Source organism: Eschrichtius robustus, chromosome 20 (assembly GCF_028021215.1).
Source record: "Eschrichtius robustus isolate mEscRob2 chromosome 20, mEscRob2.pri, whole genome shotgun sequence".
In the NCBI taxonomy this organism is placed as follows: Eukaryota; Metazoa; Chordata; class Mammalia; order Artiodactyla; family Eschrichtiidae; genus Eschrichtius; species Eschrichtius robustus.
In genome coordinates, this window is record NC_090843.1 from 15,990,834 (window position 1) to 16,013,235 (window position 22,402).

Consider the following 22,402-nt stretch of genomic DNA (forward strand, 5'->3'; position numbering starts at 1 on the left):
TTTCTAAACTCCTGGATAAACCGAGAGGTCTAGAGCTTACCTATACCAAGTAATGAAATACAACAATGCCTACGATTATTAAAGATCTCAGACAAGTCATTTAACTTCCCTGGTCCTCAGATCTCCACCTACAAAATGAGATTGCTGGACTGAAATCCCTATAAGCCTCTGAACCAACTTATATTTTAGGATGCAGCATTGGGCTACGCCACATTCATTCTCATTCTGTGATAAAGTCACATTGCTGGCACTTCTTTAAAAGGCCTATCAGTGCTCATCAGAGTCTCCAGGATGGGGCAGAGACTCTCTTGACTGGTGCTTCTCGGTGGTATGCTGGCACCAATTTGTGCCAGTTTCTGAGAGCTGATAAATTTTCAGGACTTTTGTGAGCTGGCTTTTAAGCCACTGGTAGGATGAATGGATAAACAAAAAGTAGTGTATCCATACAATGGAATATATTCAGTCATAAAAAGGAATGAAGTACTGATACATGACACAAGAAGAACCTTGAAAAAACACCATGCTAAGTGAAAGAAGCCAGTCACAAAAGTTCACATACTATATGATCCATTCATATGAAAGTCCAGAATAGCAAATCTATAGGCACAAAAAGTAGATTAGCAGTTGCTTACAGCAGGGAGTGGGGGTGGAAGAATAGGGGGACCATAGCATAAGGTTCAGGGTTTCTTTTTGAGGTGGTGAAAATGTTCTAAAATTGACTATGGTGATGGCTGCAACGTACGTATCTGTGAATATACTAAAAACCACTGAACTGTATACTTTTAAATGGGTGAACTGTATGTATGTAAACATATATCGATAAAGCTGTTCTTTTTTTTTTTAAATTGGACATATGTTCAGAGTATTTATACCACAGAAATTGGCAAACAGTACAAATCAGCCCTATGCCTCTCCCCACCAAGCTGGTTGTTAAACATTTACCAGCACACAACAGCACACATCTTGTGGCCAAGAGACGTCTTGCTGGCCCAAATCTGAATTCAAATATGATCATTTGCCCATAAGTATATTTGGTCCCCTCAGAGAGCATTTCCTGGACCCAGATTTAAACTCTATTCCACGAGCAGTCAACACACTGCAAGAAAATAATATTATCTGCTAAGCTAAAATGGCATAGCACTTACGAGTCAGTGTCCAGTGAAAAGTAATCATACAGTTTAACTATTCTGGGATGATCCAGTTCTTTGTGAATCCGGTACTCCCTACATGCATGCCTGTAAACAAAACGGAAAATTAACATTTTGTATTTTGGCCTGTCTCTTAGAACTCTTCCAGGATACTCCTAATTTATTCTTTCACTTCTCCATTGTTCCCGAACATTCATTCCATTCAGGTCGATCTAGTCCCCTGATCTTTCTTCATCCTATTTTCTCTACCAGTATCTACCAAGCTGCTGAGAAAACAGTAGGTGCTAACCTTTTATCCCTTTCGAGTTCATTCTACGGTAATCTCATCTCTTTTATATTTATACCCAAATATCAGAACTTTAAAAATTATAAAGACAGCATTTTTTTCTTTCCTCTAAAGCTGATATTTTCTATCTATAAATGTTATATATCCTGGGGTTACATCAAGGGGATCAATTTTAGCATGTAAATTCACTGGGTAAAAGGATTACCTGTTAGATAAGGCAATTAGCAGTGCTTTGTATTTGTTCGTTTTTAAATCCTACTCCTTACAAAAAAAAATTTTAAAGACTATCAGCTTTACTTTAAGAAAATGCTAATTTGAGAAAAACTTTGAAATTATGGAAACCCTAGTTTTCTTATAACAAGAATATATATATATATATATATGTATGTATGTATGTATGTATTAACATCTTTCTTCTTTAGTACTTTTCCAATTTAAAATTATTTAGTAAGACTAGGAACAAAAATGTACGATATAATCTGGCAAATTCATATACTGAATTTTAAAAGAATAACATTTAGTTCTTACTTACAAAGAGAGTAATAGGATATTATTATATTTTAAGTAATCTAGCACCATTTAGTTTGGGGCATTTTGTTATAAGACAAGAGTCAGAAAAGGGAAACTTTCCATAGTATGATAAAAAAAAAAAAGTGTGTTATTTTCTGAAATGCACTCTAGCATGTCAAAAATACACAGAAAGTACTCAACCAAAGAAAAGCTGAGGAACAACTAGGGGAAGAGGGAGGGGAAGGATAGGAATCTAAAAGTAATTAAATATTCTTCCCCAATGGAAATTTGTTTGATTAGGCTTATTTTTCAAGTGGCCATTTTTGGCAGTTTTTGCTTCTTCTGATGCTTAATTTCATCGGCATCTTTATGTCTTTCTGAAAAGAAAAAACTTTCCAGCACTGAGGCAGAGCAGTGTTAGAACGCAGGAGGCACTGGGATCAAGAAGCCTGGCTTTGAGTCTGAGCTCCATGATGCCCCCTCTCTGGCCTTGTGGGCCTGCACCACCATGGCAGCGGACTAGAAGTTTTAAAGGGAGCTCCCCAGATTTGGACGCCTCCAAAGAGAAGCTAAGCAAATGTAGCTTTGACCCAACCCCCCATCCCACCAAAGCAGCTCCACACTGTCCTTTTTCATATATCAAGATTCCACGGGTGGTGCAGTGATTAAGAATCTGCCTGCCAATGCAGGGGACACAGGTTCAAGCCCTGGTCCAGGAGGATCCCACATGCCGTGGAACAACTAAGCCCATGCACCCACAACTACTGAGCCTGCGCTCTAGAGCCTGTGTGCTGCAACTACCGAAGCCTGGGTGCCTAGAGCCCATGCTCTCTAACAAGAGAAGCCACCGCAGTGAGAAGCCCGTGCACCACAACGAAGAGCAGCCCCTGCTTGCTGCAACTAGTGAAAGCCCACGCACAGCAACGAAGACCCAACTCAGCCTAAATAAATAAATAAATAAATATAAATATATATATATATATATATATATATATATTCCACGGGACAGTCCAGTGCTTAAGACTCCATGCTTCCAATGCAGGGGTCACAGGTGTGATCCCTGGTTGGGAAACTAAGATCTCACATGCCACACAGTGCAGCCAAAAAAAAAAAAAAAAAAAAAAAAGATTCCATGTAATATTTCATTTGGTAAAATAAGGGTGATGCTGTTTCTAAAAAAAAAAAAACAAAGTTAGAAACCTATGGTCTAAACAGATTACCGTTAAGTCATTTCTTACTCTCACACACTATAAATCTATAGTCCTCTGCCCTTTTAACTTCTTGATTTTGTGCATTTCAGAGTAGAGACCAATTTCTCCATTGGCAAAAATTATGAATCAAAGAAAATGGCAAAGTCCTCGCCAACTAAGAAAACTTTCTGTGTGTCACTGAAAGCACTCCCTCAACGTCACGTCAGGCTCTAAGGCCATTCCTTACGGTTCAGCAGGCAAGGCAGAGGCTCTGCCATGTCCTTCATATGTTCAACTTTCAACTAAGCATCCAAGGGATTAATGTACTATAAATACAGAAACTTAAATAGGAGGCTGGAAGAAACTTATCCACTAAAGTGTTAGTCTTTTACTCTAAGTGGATCTATATTTAGACTTTCAATAATTTTATCCTAGAAAATTAGAAAAGAGTATCATACAAGAGTATACTAACTACTTTGGACTTCCCTGGTGGTGCAGTGGTTGAGAATCCGCCTGCCAACGCAGGGGACACGGGTTCGAGCCCTGGTCCGGGAAGATCCCACATGCCACGGAGCAACTAAGCCCGCGAGCCACAACTACTGAGCCCACGTGCCACAACTACTGAAGCCCGCGCGCCTAGAGCCCACACTCCCCCACAAGAGGAGCCACTGCAATGAGAAGCCTGCGCACTGCAACAAGGAGTAGCCCCTGCTCGCCGCAAGTAGAGAGAGCCCGCACGTAGCAACGCAGCCAAAAAAAAAAAAAAAAAAAAAAGAGTATACTAACTACTTCAGATACAATTATTTCTGTGGATAGCTTTATATGAAGTTTTTCCTACCATAAAGTTCTTAATATGCTATTTTGGGGAGTTAAAGAAATCGAGTAATACCTATTAATGCTTTAATAATGCAAAAGTAAAACAATCAGTTTACTTTCTGTTTGTGGGGAGAGGAGAGGAAAGGGGGTATAGAACAGAACTCAGAAATAAACAATACAACAACCTTTTATTTTCTTTGAATTTTTCCTTCTTTTTTACCCAAATAAATGTTCTGATTCCAGATGGGGCTCGGAAGTCATCCCCACAAAGGGAAAAGCAATCAAAAGACCTTACTATGCAGGGTAACAGTAGCACTTTCATATTTTATAATGTTACCACAACACTGAAGTGTACTACTTTTCAGTTTAACACTGAATTTTTGAAGCACTCTCTAAAATCTGTTTGGTGCCTGATATAAGCCTCCTTAATTTAAGTTCAAGGGAGTTAATAACATTTTGCTAATTCACTATTTTTTGTAGCCTGAAAGTCATCAGTATGATTTCATATCAATTAGCAAGCAAAATCTTTCAAAGAAAGGTGGAAGTGCTTTAAGAATTTCCCCTCAAGGATGAATAGAGGTCACAAAAACTTTGCACACTCCCTCCCCAGTGTGTCTGTCAACTGGGAAACGGCTCCTGCCCAGACGGCTCCACAGATGGTGCTCAGGAGTCATGATTCCCACCTTGGTGAGGAAACAAAGAATAGGAGGGTACCACTGCGAACCACAGCTGAACCGGTACAGAACTCAGAAAAACGAGACTGCCCCCTTCACTTGCTCTGTGACTCCATCTGGTAGACAAATGTGAAAAGAGAACCAATCTACATCCGTCAGGACTCAAAACAGCTTGCCAAATGTGTCAAGGAGGTACATGGTCCTGACTTCAATCCCTCACTGCTTCAAAAGGCTACAGTGAGCACAACCCCACACGCAGCCACTACAGTATTCGACACCAGCGTTCTCTTTAAGATCAGCCTGAAAGCTGGATACTGAGACTAGGTAAAATCTGTGTAAGTCTCTGCACAGGAACTATTTCCTCAAGGTTGACCAAGGTTGTCCCCTTGTAGAGTCAGCTGGTTTGGAGTGGGCCGTGCACACAAGCTGCAGAACAGCCACTGAGGATAGCTGAAGGGTATTTTGAAAGAGATGCAGGAACTGTTCCTATACCCTTAGGTACTCTGAGTCTCAATATAATGAGGACATTTCTCACCGTTTTTCTAACTGGTCAGAATAACATGTGGTTTCCTTCTCTCAAGTGCTCCCTGGCATTCGCTGCCGCGTGCTATTCGTCCCTGCACGTCAAATGCCTGGAATGTACTTATGATAATGTAACCGCTCCTCAGAAGCATCTGGACTGCAGCTGCCTCTCACATAAGGGACGCGTGAGGGGTGCCATGCACAGAGCACACATCATCCTTTTTCCTACCTCTGCTAAGCCCTATTTCTCTTAATGCCACAGGAACCTTCTCTCCCTCAGTGCTGAGCACCACTGCCAATCTACATGGAACAGCAAGAGTTCCCGGGTCCCTGATGAACAGTAGGTATAGAGCAGGAGTTGCCTTGCTCCATGCCTGAAGAATGGGTTGATGATGTAGAAATGTTTTATTTTTCCATTGAGACATAGAAGCTAACTAAAAGTTGGCTAAAGTCCACTGCTTTTTTCCCTCCAAAGTACTATTTATAGGAAAAAAAACAAACTGTTTTTATAGAAAGGAGGTAGACTGCCTTATATCAAAAGGGGCTGTTTCCTCCTTTCAGGGGTAGGACATGTCTAATGTAGTACTTGTACCTACAACAAGGAAACAATATTAAACCCAGTGGGGATCCTAACAGCAAATTAAGTCTGCATGGCCTCCAAAGCAAGTGAGCTATGATCTCCAATGTTCCGAAGCTCAGGGGAGAGACAGGCAAGGCCTGACATCAGTGGAACAAAGACATTCACACCCGCTCATGTAATAACTATTCATTCTAAAGAGTCACCCTCTCACTCCGTACCCCAAGCACAGATGAGGGCCACCATGAGTAGCATTCTGAAGAGGGGAAAGCACAGCAAGCTGGACGCTGAAGACCAAGAACTTTGAGACGGGCAAACTATGACGGGGAAGGTGAGCTCAGCACTGAGGGACTGAACAAGTCAAACAAGTACCACCGAGGCACACCAGGTGCCCCGCATTGTTTCCTTTACGACGAGGTGACTGAAGCAGCAGACAAACCCCACCCGAAGCTCCCCAGGGTCCCTAGACCACTGAAGAACACTCTCACATCTGATTTCTACAGACAAGCAACAATAATCTCTGAGGCTTTACTTGTTTATTATAGCTAATTTTAGATGCGCAATGGAAGGGGATGGTTAAACCCACTGGCTTTGGATTAAGGGAAGTCTAGATTTAAATACCAGCTCAGCCATTTCTTAACTGTTACTCAAATTCTTTAAGTATCAGTTTCCTTAGCAGTAAGATGGAAAATTTATTCACTCTCCTAGGACAGTTAGGAGGATTAAATGAAACAACAACAGCAATGCATGTAAAGCTCTTAACACAGTGCTCAAACTACAGCTATTATTACTAAAGTTTGAAAAATGAGACACTCTAATATCACTTACTTGTGGTAATTCTCCTTTTTCTCATCTCTCCAGTTTTTATTTAACTGGTGAATTTTCACAGCTACATATCTTTGTTCTGTTAGATCAAATGCCTATAAAGAAAAGGAATAAATTATATTCTGGATAATGCTAATAAGAATTACAGGCAACTGACTTGAAGCTTCTGTTTAACAGACCAACATACTCAAAGTCCAAAATGCATTATTAAATAACAACAGCAGTGGACAACACAACACACACTTGTTTCAGAGTTGCAATCATCTTTCTTGAAACCTGTGATCAGATAATTTAGAAGTCTCCAGACGCGCTGGCACCAAGGGGTTTAGAAAATAAAACCAAGCGTACACCACAAACAGAAAGAGAGCCCATGCCTTAACGGTCACTTCTAAACAATTCTCTTTCTGGACATCATCTACCCTATTTGGGACCTTTCTTCCCTACGCTGGCTCTCTTCCCTCAGCTGACAATGGGACCTGACATTCTTCAACAGTTAAGTCCTGCCACTTTTTTTTTTTTTTTTAAGATTTTTTAATAGGCTTTATTTTTAGAGCAGTTTTAGGTTCAGAGGTCCTGCCACTTTTGAAATGCTAGGGACATAGACTATCTGCCTCCTTGAGAAAGAATCCCCCAGGATACACCTCTTTGCTAAATTTGCTTAATCCCACCCCTACATACTGAATAAATAAAAAGCAATTTTGGATCGCAACAATCAATGTCTGAAGTTAGTCACACCAAATCGCTTCTCCAGCACTGTCCAAAGAAAGGGACATGCTTTCCCCAAAGACCACCACTGCTGGCAAGTTCCACATCAGCTAGGTAGTGCTATATTATGGGGTGAAAAAAGGTAACAGATTTTTGAAGATGCCTGGTGTAAATCACAATTTGAAAAAGTAAGTAGCATTTTACAGTAGATTTCCCCAATACAAAAGAATTTACTGAGGAACTCTTTTAGAATGAATAGTTCTTCCTAGGTTTTAAAGTTCAGATTAAAAACTTACTACTCCAGTTTCAACACTATTACCACCTATCTGCCAGTTTCCACAAATGTTTGAACAGATGAAGGCAACAGGCACAGGATATACAGTCCATGAATAGCGGTGATTACCGTTCTACAGATAGATGTAAGCTACCTCTAAGAAAGCACAGGATACAAGAGAGGCCTGATTATAAAAGAAACTTCTAATTTATACCAAATTTAAACCAGTATTTTTTTTTTCCCCAAGTAGCCCATTTTAATTTTATTATTTTTTTGGCAATCAGTAAAAATTTACTAATTATATTACATAAACCAGTATTTTTTAAATATAAAAACCATTCAATTCAAACAGAATATCTTATTTCACACAAATGGAAACTTTTGAACTCCATTTTTCTTACAGAGTCTGAATGAAGTCCACCTGTATGCATGTATCCATCATGGCTATCAGAGAGAATCATTTCAAGCTATTAAAAGCCAGATTAAATACCACCTAATCTGTAAGAGCACAAATGAACTACAAGTGTCATTTTCTCCAATTACCAAACCCTATTTCTGAATCCAAGACACTGTGATCCACCACTAATCTAAGAAGGGCTTTTGGAGAGTGGAGAACAGCAAAAGAATAACTACATTAATGAACACATCGTTGTAAGAAGGATTTAGATTTCAGAAGTGTTAAAATGTTTGAAGAATACATTAGGAAAAAATATGAAGAAATCACTAACAAGTAACTGGGAAGCCCCAAGAACCAATTTTTTGATGATTTTAAAAAAGGAATAGTCCCACTTCTGGGAATATAGCCAAAAGAACTGAAAGCAGGGTCTCAAAGAGATATTTGCACATGCATGTTCAAAGCAGCACTATTCACAACAGACCAGAGGAGGAAGCAACCCAAATGTCCACTGACAGATGAATGGATAAAGAAAATGAAGTATATACATACACTTGAGGGTTATTCAGCCTTAAAAAGAAGAAAATCTTGTCACATGCTTCAACATGGATGAACTTTGAGAACATTATGCTAAGTGAAATAAACCAGTCACAAAAAGACAGACACTGTGTGATTCCACTCATATGAGTTAACTAAAAGTAATCAAATTAATAAAAACAGAAAGCAGAATTGTGGTTACCGGTGGCTGGGGAGAGAAGGAAAAGGAGAGCTGTTGATTAGTGGGTAGAACTTCAGCTCTGCAAGATGAAAAAGTTCTGGAGATCTGTTTCACAACAACATGAATATACCTAACACTACTGAACTGTACACTTAAAAAAAGTTAAATTGGTAAATTTTATGCTATGTGTTTTTTATCACAATCAAAAAAGTTACCAAAAATAAAAAATAAACTAAGTATATGACTCAAGAATGAAAACAAAGAAAGCAGAAAGAAAGAAGGAAGGTTTGAAAACAGAAGTTAATGAAATAGACAACAAATCAAATAGTAGATCCAATCAACAAAAATAAAAAGTTAATCTCCAGAGGAAAAAAGAAACATTGACTAATCTCTGGCCTATCAGTCAAGAGATACAAAAATAAACATTTCACTAGAGAAGAGAAATAACTAAGGTATGCATGATATTTTTAAATCAAGATGAAATAGGATGATTTTTCAGAAAAAATGAATTACCAAAACCGACTTAAGGAGGGGGAAAAAATCTGAATAGCTCGATATTTGTAGAAGGAATTGAAAAGGTTGTCAAATAGTTTTCCTCTAAAATGACACCTACCCAGGTGATTTTATGACTTAGCTCTAACAAACTTTCAAGTAGCCAACATGTAATGCAAAGCATTCCAGAACATGGGAAAAGAGAAATTTCACAACTCATTCTAGGATAACTATGACATCAAAGCTAGACAATGCTGATTGCACATAAAAGACAACTATAAGCCAGTCCCACTTATGATCACAGATTAAAAATATGAGCAAAATATCAGAAAATCAAACCCAGCAGTACACTAGAAATATTATTATAGTTCTGGAAATGGAAAGTGATGATGTTTCACAACATTGTGAATGTACTTAATGCCACTGAATCGTACACTTAAAAATGGTTAAAATGGCAAATTTTGTGTATACATCATCACAAGAAAAAATTAACATTAAAAAAAAGAGAAAACAGTAGAACTAGTTTTTATCTGAAATAAAAACTAATTATTTTACTCAAAAGATTTCCTATATAAAAATTCATATGGGCATAATATAAATCATTAACAGTGAAGGCTACACCTTAGAAAAGAGAGAATTACCAGGGACATGCAGTAAAGACCACTTAATAAACCAATTCAGCATTTAAAAGCCAGGTGCCAGAAACATCTAGAGAAATTTAAGGAGGCTGTGGCTGGTGAACATGTTATATATCTACAACTATATTTAAAACAGGCTGAATTCCTCATTTAGGGAAAATCAACTGGAGGCTTAGTATTAGTAGCCTGTTCTTTGCTGGCCCAACTGAAGTACTCTAAGCCAGGACAATCCTTCAGAACACCAGTGCTACTAAACACCCTGACTTAGAAGATGAGAACATTTTAAAAGCAAAAAACAGGTTTTCAAAGAATTAACTTTTTAACACATCCATTTTGTAAAAATAAAAACTTATAAGAATAAAAGTAACACTCATCTCTAACAAATACAGATGAGGCAGAAAGATTCCACTATCCAGAAATGAGTGTTTTTTTCCCTTCCTGTTTTTTTTTTTTTAAAATCTGTAATTATTTACTTTTCAAACTTGAAAACAGGGTAAAATATTGAATCCTGCTTTAGTCAACAAGTTTACTGGAAGTAGTTCTCCCAAAGATACAGGTTCTTAAAAGTTTTGGAATTTCAACCAATAGATATCAACCCAGAGTTATATCACTATTCTAAATGATCTCCAAGTTTGTAATAACCAATAATTTAACCTTCAGTCCCTGTACGCAGTTCCTCATACTTACCTTGTAAACTTCACTGAAACCTCCTCTACCCAAAAGATGTAACAACAAATATCTGTCATTTAGCGTTGGATGATCTTTAAATCTGTGGAAACAGTGGATATATAACAACATCCTGAGGTCAAGGACTACACAATTTTCCATGTTTGCAAAATTTCCAGAATATCTAACATGTTATACACGTGATTACAGATGCTGCCAACAGTTTGGCAATCATCACAATATAGCTAATTCTGAGCCTAAAGTAAGTTCTATAGTTCAAAGAGACAGCATAATTACAATGAACAGCATTAGCTGTGGAGTCATGAGACACAGATGCCAGTCTCAGCACAGCCACAATTAGACTAGTGACCTTTGTTGACTTCCCTCCCTTTCTGCCCTGCTGTAAAGGTGGGGGGGGGGGTGGGGGCGGCGGGGAAGGAGATACACTAGATCAGGGATTTTCAAACTGTGCTACTCGGATCCTCCAAACCACTCAAGAACCACTCGTTCCCACCATTCCACAACTACATACAATAAAATTCCAAGATAGTTTACACGGCCTTAAAAGCAGATTTCATTATAAAGTGAGTCACATGTTCTATGTGCATTCATTTTCTCTCTTTAAGTCTTCATGATATAACTGTTTTCCCCATATAGAATTCCACTTCTAACAATAAGACAAAGAAATGAGAGATTCTGGCAAAAATAACTTTTAGAGTATTTCTACCTGTTCCTCATCAGCCCCACTAATATTCCTGAAATTACTTTATTTTGATTTTGAGACAGTGGCATGCCTGTGGAGAGAGGTGATATTACTGCATGGGAGTTAGCTGTGGAGTCAGATCCACATTTCAACTCTTTGTTTGGTCACACTACTCCCTGGACAAATTAACTTAATTTGTCTAAGCCAGTTTCCAGATCTATGTATTGAAGATGACCTACCTCACTAGGCTATTGTGACAATTAAGTGATAGAACACAGGGACACTTAGCACTCTGCCTGACACAGAGAGTGTGCAGTAATGGTAGCTGCTGTTGCTTGCCACTTTACAGAAAGCAAAGTCCATGGCTCACTCTGGTCAAACAAAAACACACAAGCTGCAGCCATGCCAAAACCCCCATGTTTCAGAGTCAGAAAAATGTGGGAAAAGAAAGGATTATGGTTAGAAGCCATTTCCCACTTGTAATCTATTTTTCAGTTTCAGTTCCTTAAATGACTTACAAAGATGGGCATTTATCTATAATTAATGTGCTGAACTTAAAGAGAGTCTTTCTTAAAAATCTCAACACTTAAATGGCCCATAAAGGTCATTCAGAAACCGAGTGTCATCTCAACCCAGTAATCTTTCCACAACACCACACTGTCATCCCATGCTTCCCTTTAGTAAGGCTCTGAGGGTAAATCTGAATACACAGTGTATTGTTTTAGTGAACTCTACTTGTGTAAAAATGCTATAATATATGTATAGATGTATACTTAATATATAAACCTAATATATTTATACATATTTAAACTAACGCAAATCAAAATTTTATTCATGAAACTGTATTACACCTACAACAGAGCTAAATACACAGTGGAATGGTTTACCAAATTTACATTAAGCAAAAATATCATTCTAGACCATTCATGTCAGAAAGTGCTCAGCAATCTCCAACCCAACATACTCCCAAGTTGCTTACTGTGAATTATCTTCATTATGTATCCTTTTTAGTTCCCTGATATGTAGATTTCTAACCCTTTCTAGCCTTTCCAGCTCTGCCTGGATCTCTGCTTCCTCCTAAAGTGAAAAAGAAAGAAACAGCTCGGAACACAGGAAACTTTACCGTTTCAGAATCTCATTTCAAAAACAAAAGCAGACATTTCTCTTATGAAAAGCTAAGATGTTTTGCATTGAAAAAGATATTTTTAAGAACTAGAATTTTAATCATAAAAACGAGCCCACAGCAAAACAGTAAATAAAATTCAAATCATAGAAGTACAGCAGGAAAAGTGAAAGTCTTCTGTCCACCTCCATGCCCACTCCCCAGATATAATCACTGTTGAGTTTCTTGTGTGAGTTTCCAGAAATATTTTGTGTGTATACATATAGGCATGCAATCTTTTTTAAAAAACAAAAATCACGTTCTCTATCTGGTTCTGTTCTGTAAGGAGGGATTATACTTGGTGCCTTAAGTTCCACTGATTTAACAGGATCTGAGAAAGGGGAGGAGGAGACGACAAACATACACCAATAGCAATTTATTAGACACTTATTGGTCATCTTCAGAATAAGCAGCATCCACCAAAAAAGCCACCAAAAAAGTACAGGCTGCTGAATTTAAGACATGAGTGACCTACATCTAAGATACCTCCATGAACACTGTCAATAACAAATTCTATGTAGCTGCCTTTGTGTTTCAATATGGTTGGTGCAAGACCTTCTCTTCTTAGCCAGTTTACAAGAGATAAGAGCTGCTATGTGATTTAAAACATCAAAATAGGGGCTTCCCTGGTGGCGCAGTGGTTGAGAATCTGCCTGCCAATGCAGGGGACACGGGTTCGAGCCCTGGTCTGGGAAGATCCCACATGCCGCGGAGCAACTGGGCCCGTGAGCCACAACTACTGAGCCTGAGCGTCTGGAGCCTCTGCTCCGCAACAAGAGAGGCCGCGATAGCGAGAGGCCCGCGCACCGCAATGAAGAGCGGCCCCCACTCGCCGCAACTGGAGAAAGCCCTCGCACAGAAACAAAGACCCAACACAGCCAAAAATAAAAATAATAAATAAATAATAAATTTAAAAATTAAAAAAAAAACATCAAAATAATTTAAATATCAATTTTAGAACCATCTGCTCTGATTTTATATTTAATTTTTACTAAAAACATAATCACTTGTGGAGCCGAATGAGGCATACAGAACTAAGTACTGGTACATCATTGATGGAAAAGGCACTCTCACCGGGTGGCTGGAGTTGACTTGCAAGTTGAAAGATATGAACTCCACCATTAGAATACAGGTGTGACAGAGCAACTACTGAAGATTTCCACAGGTATGTAAAGCTATTAATTTGCCCAAATGACCAAAGAGCTTCAACACCAAATGTAAACTAAAAATTGCATTTCTCCAGACAGATTTTCTCATTACACTTACCTTTTTAAGATGACCTAATCTGAGTTTGAAGATTTCTTCTTGTTCATGGTATTCTGCTAATGTTAGCCTGGAAAATAATGATAAAAATTTCAGGAAATTGTTTGAAATCATAGTGTGCCTATTTAAAGAGAAATGCCAACGCATGCTATACCGTATGTTAAGTCTCTTAGTTAAAATGACCAAAAGATAGATTATCTTGCAGCCCTTTGACAAGAGAAAACTTCTGTGATTTATCAGATGTGATGTGAAGGAAGGACTTCAAAGCCAGAAGTCTAATTTATTTAAAAAATGAGAAAAATAAATGAGCTAAATTTTCACATTACTTACGAAATGAGTTTTGTCCCATACCATACTCAGATGAAAATCCATTAAGAGAGGTAGCCAAATTATATGTCTAAAAGTTTTTATAAAGGGCATGTTAATAAGCCAACGTATTTGATTATTTTTGATAACTCTTGGACTTTGATACAAGGAGAAGAACCTAGAGGACAGAGTCCAGGATCTGGAGTCTGAGGACTAGGGTTCAAAGCACAACTCGGGCCATGTGAACTTGGGCAAGAAACTTTAACCTCCATTTCCTAAAAATGCAGCAAGTAATGATACCTATCTAAAAAAGCTGTTGTGGCTATTAAAATGAGAATATGAAAGGAATCTATAATTTGTAAAATGCTATTTAACACAGTTCTCAAAGGGCTTACTTGATGGGTAATCACTCATTTCATGTTCCACCTACCCTGATCACATCCTCATATCTCAAGAATGAGCATGTAAGAAGTGATATCTTACTCCTCCATCTTCACCCTCTTCACATTCTAGAAGCACACACATATACTTCAAAGTTTTAGGTGTCACTGTTTAGATATATTCTAAATAGCAGGAGAAAGAAGAAACAGCTATCCTATCAACCAGGAAGGGCTACAAAATAGTGTCTCTGAGGTCTGACTAAAAGAAGATAAAAAGAGCAAAAAAAATACACCCATTAGGGCTGTTACACCTATCACTGCACAGCTGCAGAAAAACTTACATCAATTACTCCAAATCACACCAGTAAAAAAAGGGAGGAATGGAAAATCAGAGCTTAGAATTCTCTCTGCCTGAAATAGGTTCAATACCAGGAAAGGACAATGTAACCCACTCCAAGACTCCAGAGGACCGTTTTCGGCTTCTGGCCAAAGGAATGAGCCAAGTCACAGATACTCTAATTATTAAAGACTAGACCAAAGGCCTTCCAGCTTGGATTTTACACAGGACTCCAGATGGCAACTGCTTACTGACACACTACTGGCCTAGACTGAATTCTAATTATTATTCTATGGCAAAAAAACAACCTATGCCTACTTTATTACTCCTAAGTCAATGGTTTTATGCACTAGCATGAAATAATTTTCAAGTAACACTGGAAGGAGAGTCCCTACACAATAAATATAGGAGTCATGAAAGAAGACAATAATCAGATTAAAGTGTACAACATTTGCCTGAAGAATTCTTCAAATCTGGGCTCCTACTTGGACTTTTCGAAAGGAAATATTTTTTACTTAGAATCTAGTTTTAAAATATTTGTGAAGTGAAGATGTTTTCCAAACTTATTCACTGTGTATACCTTTATCACAACACTTAAAGTAATTATTAGTTTATTCATCTGTTCATTTCCCCTAAATAAACTGTGAGCTCCTAAGACTGGGCTGTATCCTTCAGCTCTGTACCCGAGTGTCCAGAACAGTGCTGAATATATAATAAGCATTTAACACAGACTTACTAAATGAATGTCAAGGAAAAGGCTCCCCAACACATCAGGTATGTATGGGGTGAGGACTGGTGTTAAGCCATCTTTCTCACTGGAATGAAGAAAGATACATTTCTGGGATGTCATGAACTTTTAACAATGGTGTAATATAAGTATTATTATACTTGAGGTGGATTATGGGTTAATATGTTTTTGTGAACTAATATGAAAACATTAATGGCAAAAGACATATTAGTCAATACATTACATAATATCATTATCTCTTATTTGTAGCTATCTTTAAATCCCACAATGACAGCTTTACAAAATTTCTTTTTCCCTTGAAAAACCAATGTAGCCACTATGGAAATACTGATTACAATACCAACGACTGTTTCTATGAAAAAACATATTTTAAATTTCAAACATTCAAATATCCAATTCAGAAAATGACTTTATGGCTACCATCAATTCTGTAGAGATTTTCTACATCATTATTTGTAGATCTTTTTTTCCTTTTTAATTGGAAAGCCTCTTGAAGACAGAGGTGATGGTTTAAATGTCTTTAGGGTATGCATAAGAAATATTTTAAACAGGTAAGTAATATATAGGTTTTATTTCCCGTACCAATTCTAACTGTTTAGCAGTCCTGCCTAGTTGGCAAATTACAACCTGTGGGCCATTCAGCTCACAGTCTATTTCTAGAAATAAAGTTTTACTGGAACACAGCCACATCCATTCACTTATGTACTGTCTATGGCTGCTTTCAAGCTGTAACAGTAGAGTTGAGTAGCTGCAACAGAGACCCTCTAGTGCGCAAAGCCTAAAGTGTTTATTATCTGGCCCATTAGAGAAAAAGCTTGCCAACTCCTGTCCTAGAGGAAGATTCTCTTAGTGGTCAAGAATTCAAAAATCAATTAGGAAAATCTGACATGGGGCTGGAGTGAAAAAGGAAGGCATTTGTACTCTGAATATTCTACTCCTCATATTCATGATAGCTATGGAATAATTGTTGACTGGCAGTGAAATAGATGGCTACACTGCAATTGAAGATACTGGTGTTTTCCTTAGGTTGCCAGAACAGGTAAAAGTACTGGGAATGTCAAATTTGGTTTACTGGGAAAATGTCCTTTTCCTAAAATAACACCTATTTTTTCTTAGGTTACACCTAAATTTGTGAGTGTTAACTAGTGTTCTTTAGACTACTAAATAGCATTCTTCAGTTGTGCATTCTTCAGTCTGAAATAGAGTCAGGTAATCCCCATAAGATGAAGCCAACATACCATAACCTGGAACCACACGTAAGCAATTATATCATTTGAATACCTAATGACTTCACATTTGTTATAAGAGTGGCCAAAGATCATGACATCAAGTTAAATGACATTTTTTTCTCCCTCTCATTTGAAACTCCTTATATAAGATCATGACTAAGAAAATGAGTTAATTTTAGATGGCTTTTATATGAGTTGAGCAAATCCATTAATGTAACTAAAAAGAAAATTTAAAAGCTCTAGAAATCTCCACAAATCTATCACTTTTTCCAGTGCCACTCAATAGGAGGTTTGTATCTCAGGGGAGAATATGGTATCTCAGTTCACATTAATAAAGAACATACGTTTCATTCTCAGCTCCGTTGGTTTTGCTTTTCCGCTGTTTCTGCTCATTGGTTGCTGGAGGGGCCTGTCCCATGGCAGGAGGTTTCCGCTTTGCTAACATTTTTCGTTGTCTTTCTATTTCTTCCCTCTGTGAATTTATCCTTTCCTGTTGCCTAGAGATACAAAAGATGTTGCACAGAGGAAGAAGGTCAAAATTTTTTGAACATGGCTGTGGAATAAACATAAATATATTTGTTACCTGCATATTCGATAGACTCCAGAAAAAATAAACCCCTTTAAGTAGAGATTTGACTTTAACTTCAGGTTGGAAAAGCCAAATATTTGGTGATAGAACTATTTTTCGGAATGAATCTGTACTTTTAAGACACTAATTATGGTAATTCTCAGAGTAGGAAAGTGGGCAGGAAGAAACAATATCAAATTTCTATTGTGACCTTACTTTCTAACTCAAAAGGAAAAATTTTCTGATTGCTTTTTAACAGTTAAGAAAACAACTCCTGGGCCGCGATAATGAGAGGCCCCCACTTGCCACAACTAGAGAAAGCCCTCGCACAGAAACGAAGACCCAACACAGCCATAAACAAACAAACAAACAAACCCAAAGTTTAAAAAAAAAGAAAACAACTCCTGGTAATGAACGCATTAAAGTAGAGAACTGTATTTACATAAGAAAGAAAGTACAAAAGGTTCCAAGTGCCTTTTTATTTTTTTTATTGGATTATAGTTTCCTCAAATTCTATCTAGAAAGATACCAAATTTGAAGGATGCTAAACAAAGTAAAAAAGATTTTCCTTCTAGACCTATCATTTATTCAGTCTAAGTGAGGCATTACCACAGCCAAGTCATTCCCAGTCACTAATACGGTGAAACCTAAACTAAGTTTTTTAAGAACAAGGATGTACACTTAGAGAAAGCAAAATGAAGCCTTTCAACTAGTAAAAACTCCTTAGGAAATAGTATGCAAAATGAATTAATAAAAAAGATATATAAAGACTCTTAAGATATTTAACACCATTTCTGTTAGAGTATTTCCTAATAAGATGTCTAATTTTTTAATAATAACTAGTTTACAAACTAGGAGTCAATAAAAATACCAATATAAGTAATCCACTTTCTCTCACGTATCCTGCTACCTGAAAGACACTAAGGTTTATAGACTTGGCATATAAAAGTATACCAAGACTTAACAGACTAAAGTCTTTAAATCACCCATCATAGTTGACCTGACAGTCAAATGCTACTAGCTTCCTTCACCTTCTCTTTCTACCATGCTTTTATCCATCTCCTTTTCTCAATCCAACTTCACTTTCGCAAAATGATACAATCTAATTTTTTAAACCTATATTCTAAAATGAACTCTACTCGACCCTCTTCCCTGAACACTATAGCTGTCGGTCTTTAGACCTTTTCCAGATTCAGTATATCTTTCTTGGAAGAACGGCAACCAGAAAAACAAGACTATATACCCCAGAGCAGATGCCCATAGTACAATTTACCCTGCCACATCTAAAATGGCAACACCATAAGCAAGGTTAACCTGATCAGACAGAGTACCGCAAATAAATATCCATTCACTTGATATTACGATTCTCTTGGCTTCAAGATGAGCTGGGTTATTGATTAGATGTCAATTTAACAGCAGAGCAGAAATTTTAATTCAAGTGTTGTCTGCTTCTGTAAGAAAATCTTTTAACTATATTAGAGATATGCCTTTCCCTCCAAAATATATGTATATGAATAATTCATGGCTTGAAAGAATTCTGGATTAAGACACAGAATCCTTAGGTAAAATCACAATCTTCCTTCTCACTTAATGAATGTCCTTGAGGAAAACATTTATCTTCTCTGAATATGAGTTTCCCAATCAAAAAAATTGGTAAAATATCTTTAAGCTCATTTCTACCCTTTCAGGGGCCTCACTGAGTTCAAGACACTCTGAACTCTCTGAAGATAACCATACAATATATAGTTTAACTATAAACCACAGTGTACTAGTGGAGTGCCACAACATTTTGTCTCTGAAGACTAACTGCTTTGGAAGATTGAGATTTTAGCAATTACCCTTATTAAATATAAAATAAAACTAATTTCCTAATGTTTTCAGGGAAAATCCACACATTTTTAAAAATTAATTAATTAATTTACTAATTTATTTATTTATTTTTGGCTGTGTTGGGTCTTCGTTTCTGTGCGAGGGCTTTCTCCAGTTGCGGCAAGCAGGGGCCCCTCTTCATCGCGGTGCGTGGGCCTCTCACCGTCGTGGCCTCTCTTGTTGCGGAGCACAAGCTCCAGACGCGCAGGCTCAGTAGTTGTGGCTCACGGGCCCAACTGCTCCGCAGCATGTGGGATCTTCCCAGACCGGGGCTCGAACCCATGTCCCCTGCATTGGCAGGCAGACTCTCAACCACTGCGCCACCAGGGAAGCCCCACACATTTTTTTTAAAAAATTAATTAATTAATTTATTTATGGCTGCATTGGGTCTTCATTGCTGCACACAGGCTTTCTCTAGTTGCGGGGAGCAGGGGCTACCCTTTGTTGCGGTGCGCAGGCTTCTCACTGCGGTGGCTTCTCTTGTTGTGGAGCACGGGCTCTAGGCACGCAGGCTTCAGTACTTGTGGCACGCGGGCTTCAGCAGTTGAGGTGTGGGCTCTACGGCGCACGGGCTTCAGTAGTTGTGGCGCGTGGGCTCTAGAGTGCGAGCTCAGTAGTTATGGCGCATGGGCTTAGTTGCTCTGCAGCATGTGGGATCTTCCTGGACCAGGGATAGAACCTGTGTCCCCTGCATTGGCAGGTGGATTCTTAACCACTGTGCCACGAGGGAAGTCCCAGTTCCACTATCTTCTTTTTTTTTTTTAAATATTATATGAATCCCAATTGTAAGCCACATTTGTAATTTATTAATTTATTTATTTTTGGTTGTGTTGGGTCTTCGTTTCTGTGCGAGGGCTTTCTCCAGTTGCAGCAAGCGGGGGCCACTCTTCATCGCGGTGCGCGGGCCTCTCACCATCGCGGCCTCTCTTGCTGCGGAGCACAGGCTCCAGACGCGCAGGCTCAGCAGCTGTGGCTCACAGGCCTAGCTGCTCCACGGCATTTGGGATCCTCCCAGACCAGGGCTCGAACCCGTGTCCCCTGCACTAGCAGGCAGATTCCCAACCACCGCGCCACCAGGGAAGCACCTCCACTATCTTTTACAAAAGTATTGACGACCTGATAAATTTATCTCATTCAAATCTAAATAACTCTATTTAAAAGCCATTATTTGTAAACGATAAGAAGACCATCAGCTTTAGGTACCATTATCAGCTGAACTGTGTCACCCAAAAAGATATGTTAAAGTCCTAACCTCAGATTATGACCTTTGGAAACAGGGTCATTGAAGATTTAATTAGTTAAAATAAGGTTATACTGGAGTAGGGTGGGCCCTTAATCCAATATGACTGGTATCCTCATAAGAAAAGGAGAGAAAACACAGAGACACATAGGGGAACAACATGTGAAGATGGAGGCAACTGAAGCTATGCTGCCACAAGCCACGGAACACCAAAGAAGGAGCCTCCCTAGCGGCCTCAGAGGGAGCATGGTCCTGCCAACATCTTGATTTCAAGGTTTCTGGCCTCCTCAACTGTGAGAAAATAAATTTATGTTGTTTTAGACCACCCAGTTTATGATATTTAGTGACAGTAGCCCTAGGAAACGATTAAAGGCAACTTCAATAGCAAAACTGTATCATAACTAGTAGGAGAGGTATTAAAAAACAAATGTACATATTTTCAGACATTATTTTAACCAAAATAATTTTAGTGGTGATCTACAGATAGCGTCTAAATATCCAAGATAAGAATTTTTAAAGATTCCCAGGATTTCATATGTTCTGTGTGTACTAGAGACTGTAAAATGGTATATACTACCCAAGGAAAATCTGGCATTTATAAAATCAACAAAAAGATTTGTCTCTCCAAATATCATATGATATCACTTATATGTGGAATCTAAAAAAAATGATACAAATGAACTTATTTACAAAACAGAAATAGACTCACAGACACAGGATGCAAACTTAGGTTACCAGAGGGGAAGGACAGGGGGATAAATTTGGAATTTGAGATGAACAGATACACATTACTATACATAAAATAGATAGACAACAAGGACCTACAGTATAGCGGAGGGAGCTATATTCAATATCTTGCAATAACCTATAATGGAAAAGAATCTGAAAAAGAATACATATATATATGTATAACTGAGTCACTTTGCTGCACACCTAAAATATTGTAAATCAACTATACTTCAATAAAAAAATTAAAATTAAAACAAACGAATTGTCTCTCTATGGATCCTGTGACCAAGAATCAGATGGTTCAGGAGAAATCACTTTAAAACGGGATTCTATGATTCCTTACACACCAGAATAAATATGTGGACTAGCGTAACAATGCTATAAAGTTTCATTTACTCCCTCTGATAATCCACATCTTAAACAACCACGATTTTGTATACAGGTCAAATTCCATTACTTTAATGTGCTTTACTTTAATATAAAGAAAATCTTAATAAAAAGTTTTTATTGCCTTGCCATTGATTATTTGAGACTTTAAGACTTGTTTAAATAAAAAATTGTGTCCTGAATAACAATAGTATTTAATATAACTACTTTCTCAGAACCATAAAATAAGCTACTTTTTCAATAGATTCAAACATATTTTTAGGAAAAATTACTAGCGTAGTCAAAAAACATTACAAATCTGTTATGATCTTCCTATTAGACAGTAAATCTTCTGTTTCAGGATCTTAATAAAGATCATTCAAAACAGAGCCAAGGAACAAAGTGAGAACAAAAGAACTGTGTTGAGGCTCCTACTGAGACTATATTTGATTAGCTGATTAAATTTTTAATGTCTTGAGGTTTGCCTCTTCCTATAAAACCTAGTACTCCTGCCTTGTGTTCAGGTACCTTGCCCACCAAATTATGTGTCATGGAGTTTCTTATACACAGAAAATTATCATTTGTGACGATATCAGCTACAGCCTTTTACAACTAAAGAACTTCAATTCTGCATTAAAATTAAGAAAGGGAATTAATTTATTAAAGCACAACTTTAAAAAATAAAATACTTATAATTAGTAAGTATCAGCCAGGGGACTTCCCTGGTGGCCCAGTGGTTAGGACATGGCCCTTTCACTGCTGGGGTCCGGGTTCAATCCCCGGTCCGAGAACTAAGATCCTGCAAGCCGTGTGGCGTGCCAAAATAAAAACAAACAAAAAAAGTTATCAGCCAGAAATAGCTTCCCAAGAGAACAGATGGATAGTCTGCAATTTATGTGACTTAAAACCATGAAAAAATGCTATCTACTTAGGAGAAGCAAACCTGGTTAGGAATCTCATTTAGATAGTCCCAGTTTCTCTGGTCCGATGGCTCTACAGCAAAGTCATTGTTTTGTCCTCTAACTACATAAGATTTCCAGAACCTTCTGGGCATCAGGCTGCTTATA

The 22,402-nt window shown here is 37.9% G+C and overlaps 1 protein-coding gene across 4 annotated transcripts in view; it reads right to left on the minus strand.

Annotated features, from left to right (window-relative positions):
- TLK2 (tousled like kinase 2) overlaps positions 1-22,402 on the minus strand; it is a 106,087-nt gene that overhangs the window by 14,425 nt on the left and 69,260 nt on the right. For all 4 annotated transcript variants that reach the window (XM_068530365.1, XM_068530364.1, XM_068530363.1 and 1 more), the window contains 6 exons: positions 16,908-17,060; positions 13,567-13,633; positions 12,118-12,215; positions 10,457-10,538; positions 6,552-6,643; positions 1,146-1,235 (listed from right to left, as the gene is read on the minus strand). In XM_068530365.1, the coding sequence (XP_068386466.1) occupies positions 1,146-1,235; positions 6,552-6,643; positions 10,457-10,538; positions 12,118-12,215; positions 13,567-13,633; positions 16,908-17,060 (582 nt within the window). The remainder of the gene's footprint in view (positions 1-1,145; positions 1,236-6,551; positions 6,644-10,456; positions 10,539-12,117; positions 12,216-13,566; positions 13,634-16,907; positions 17,061-22,402) is intronic.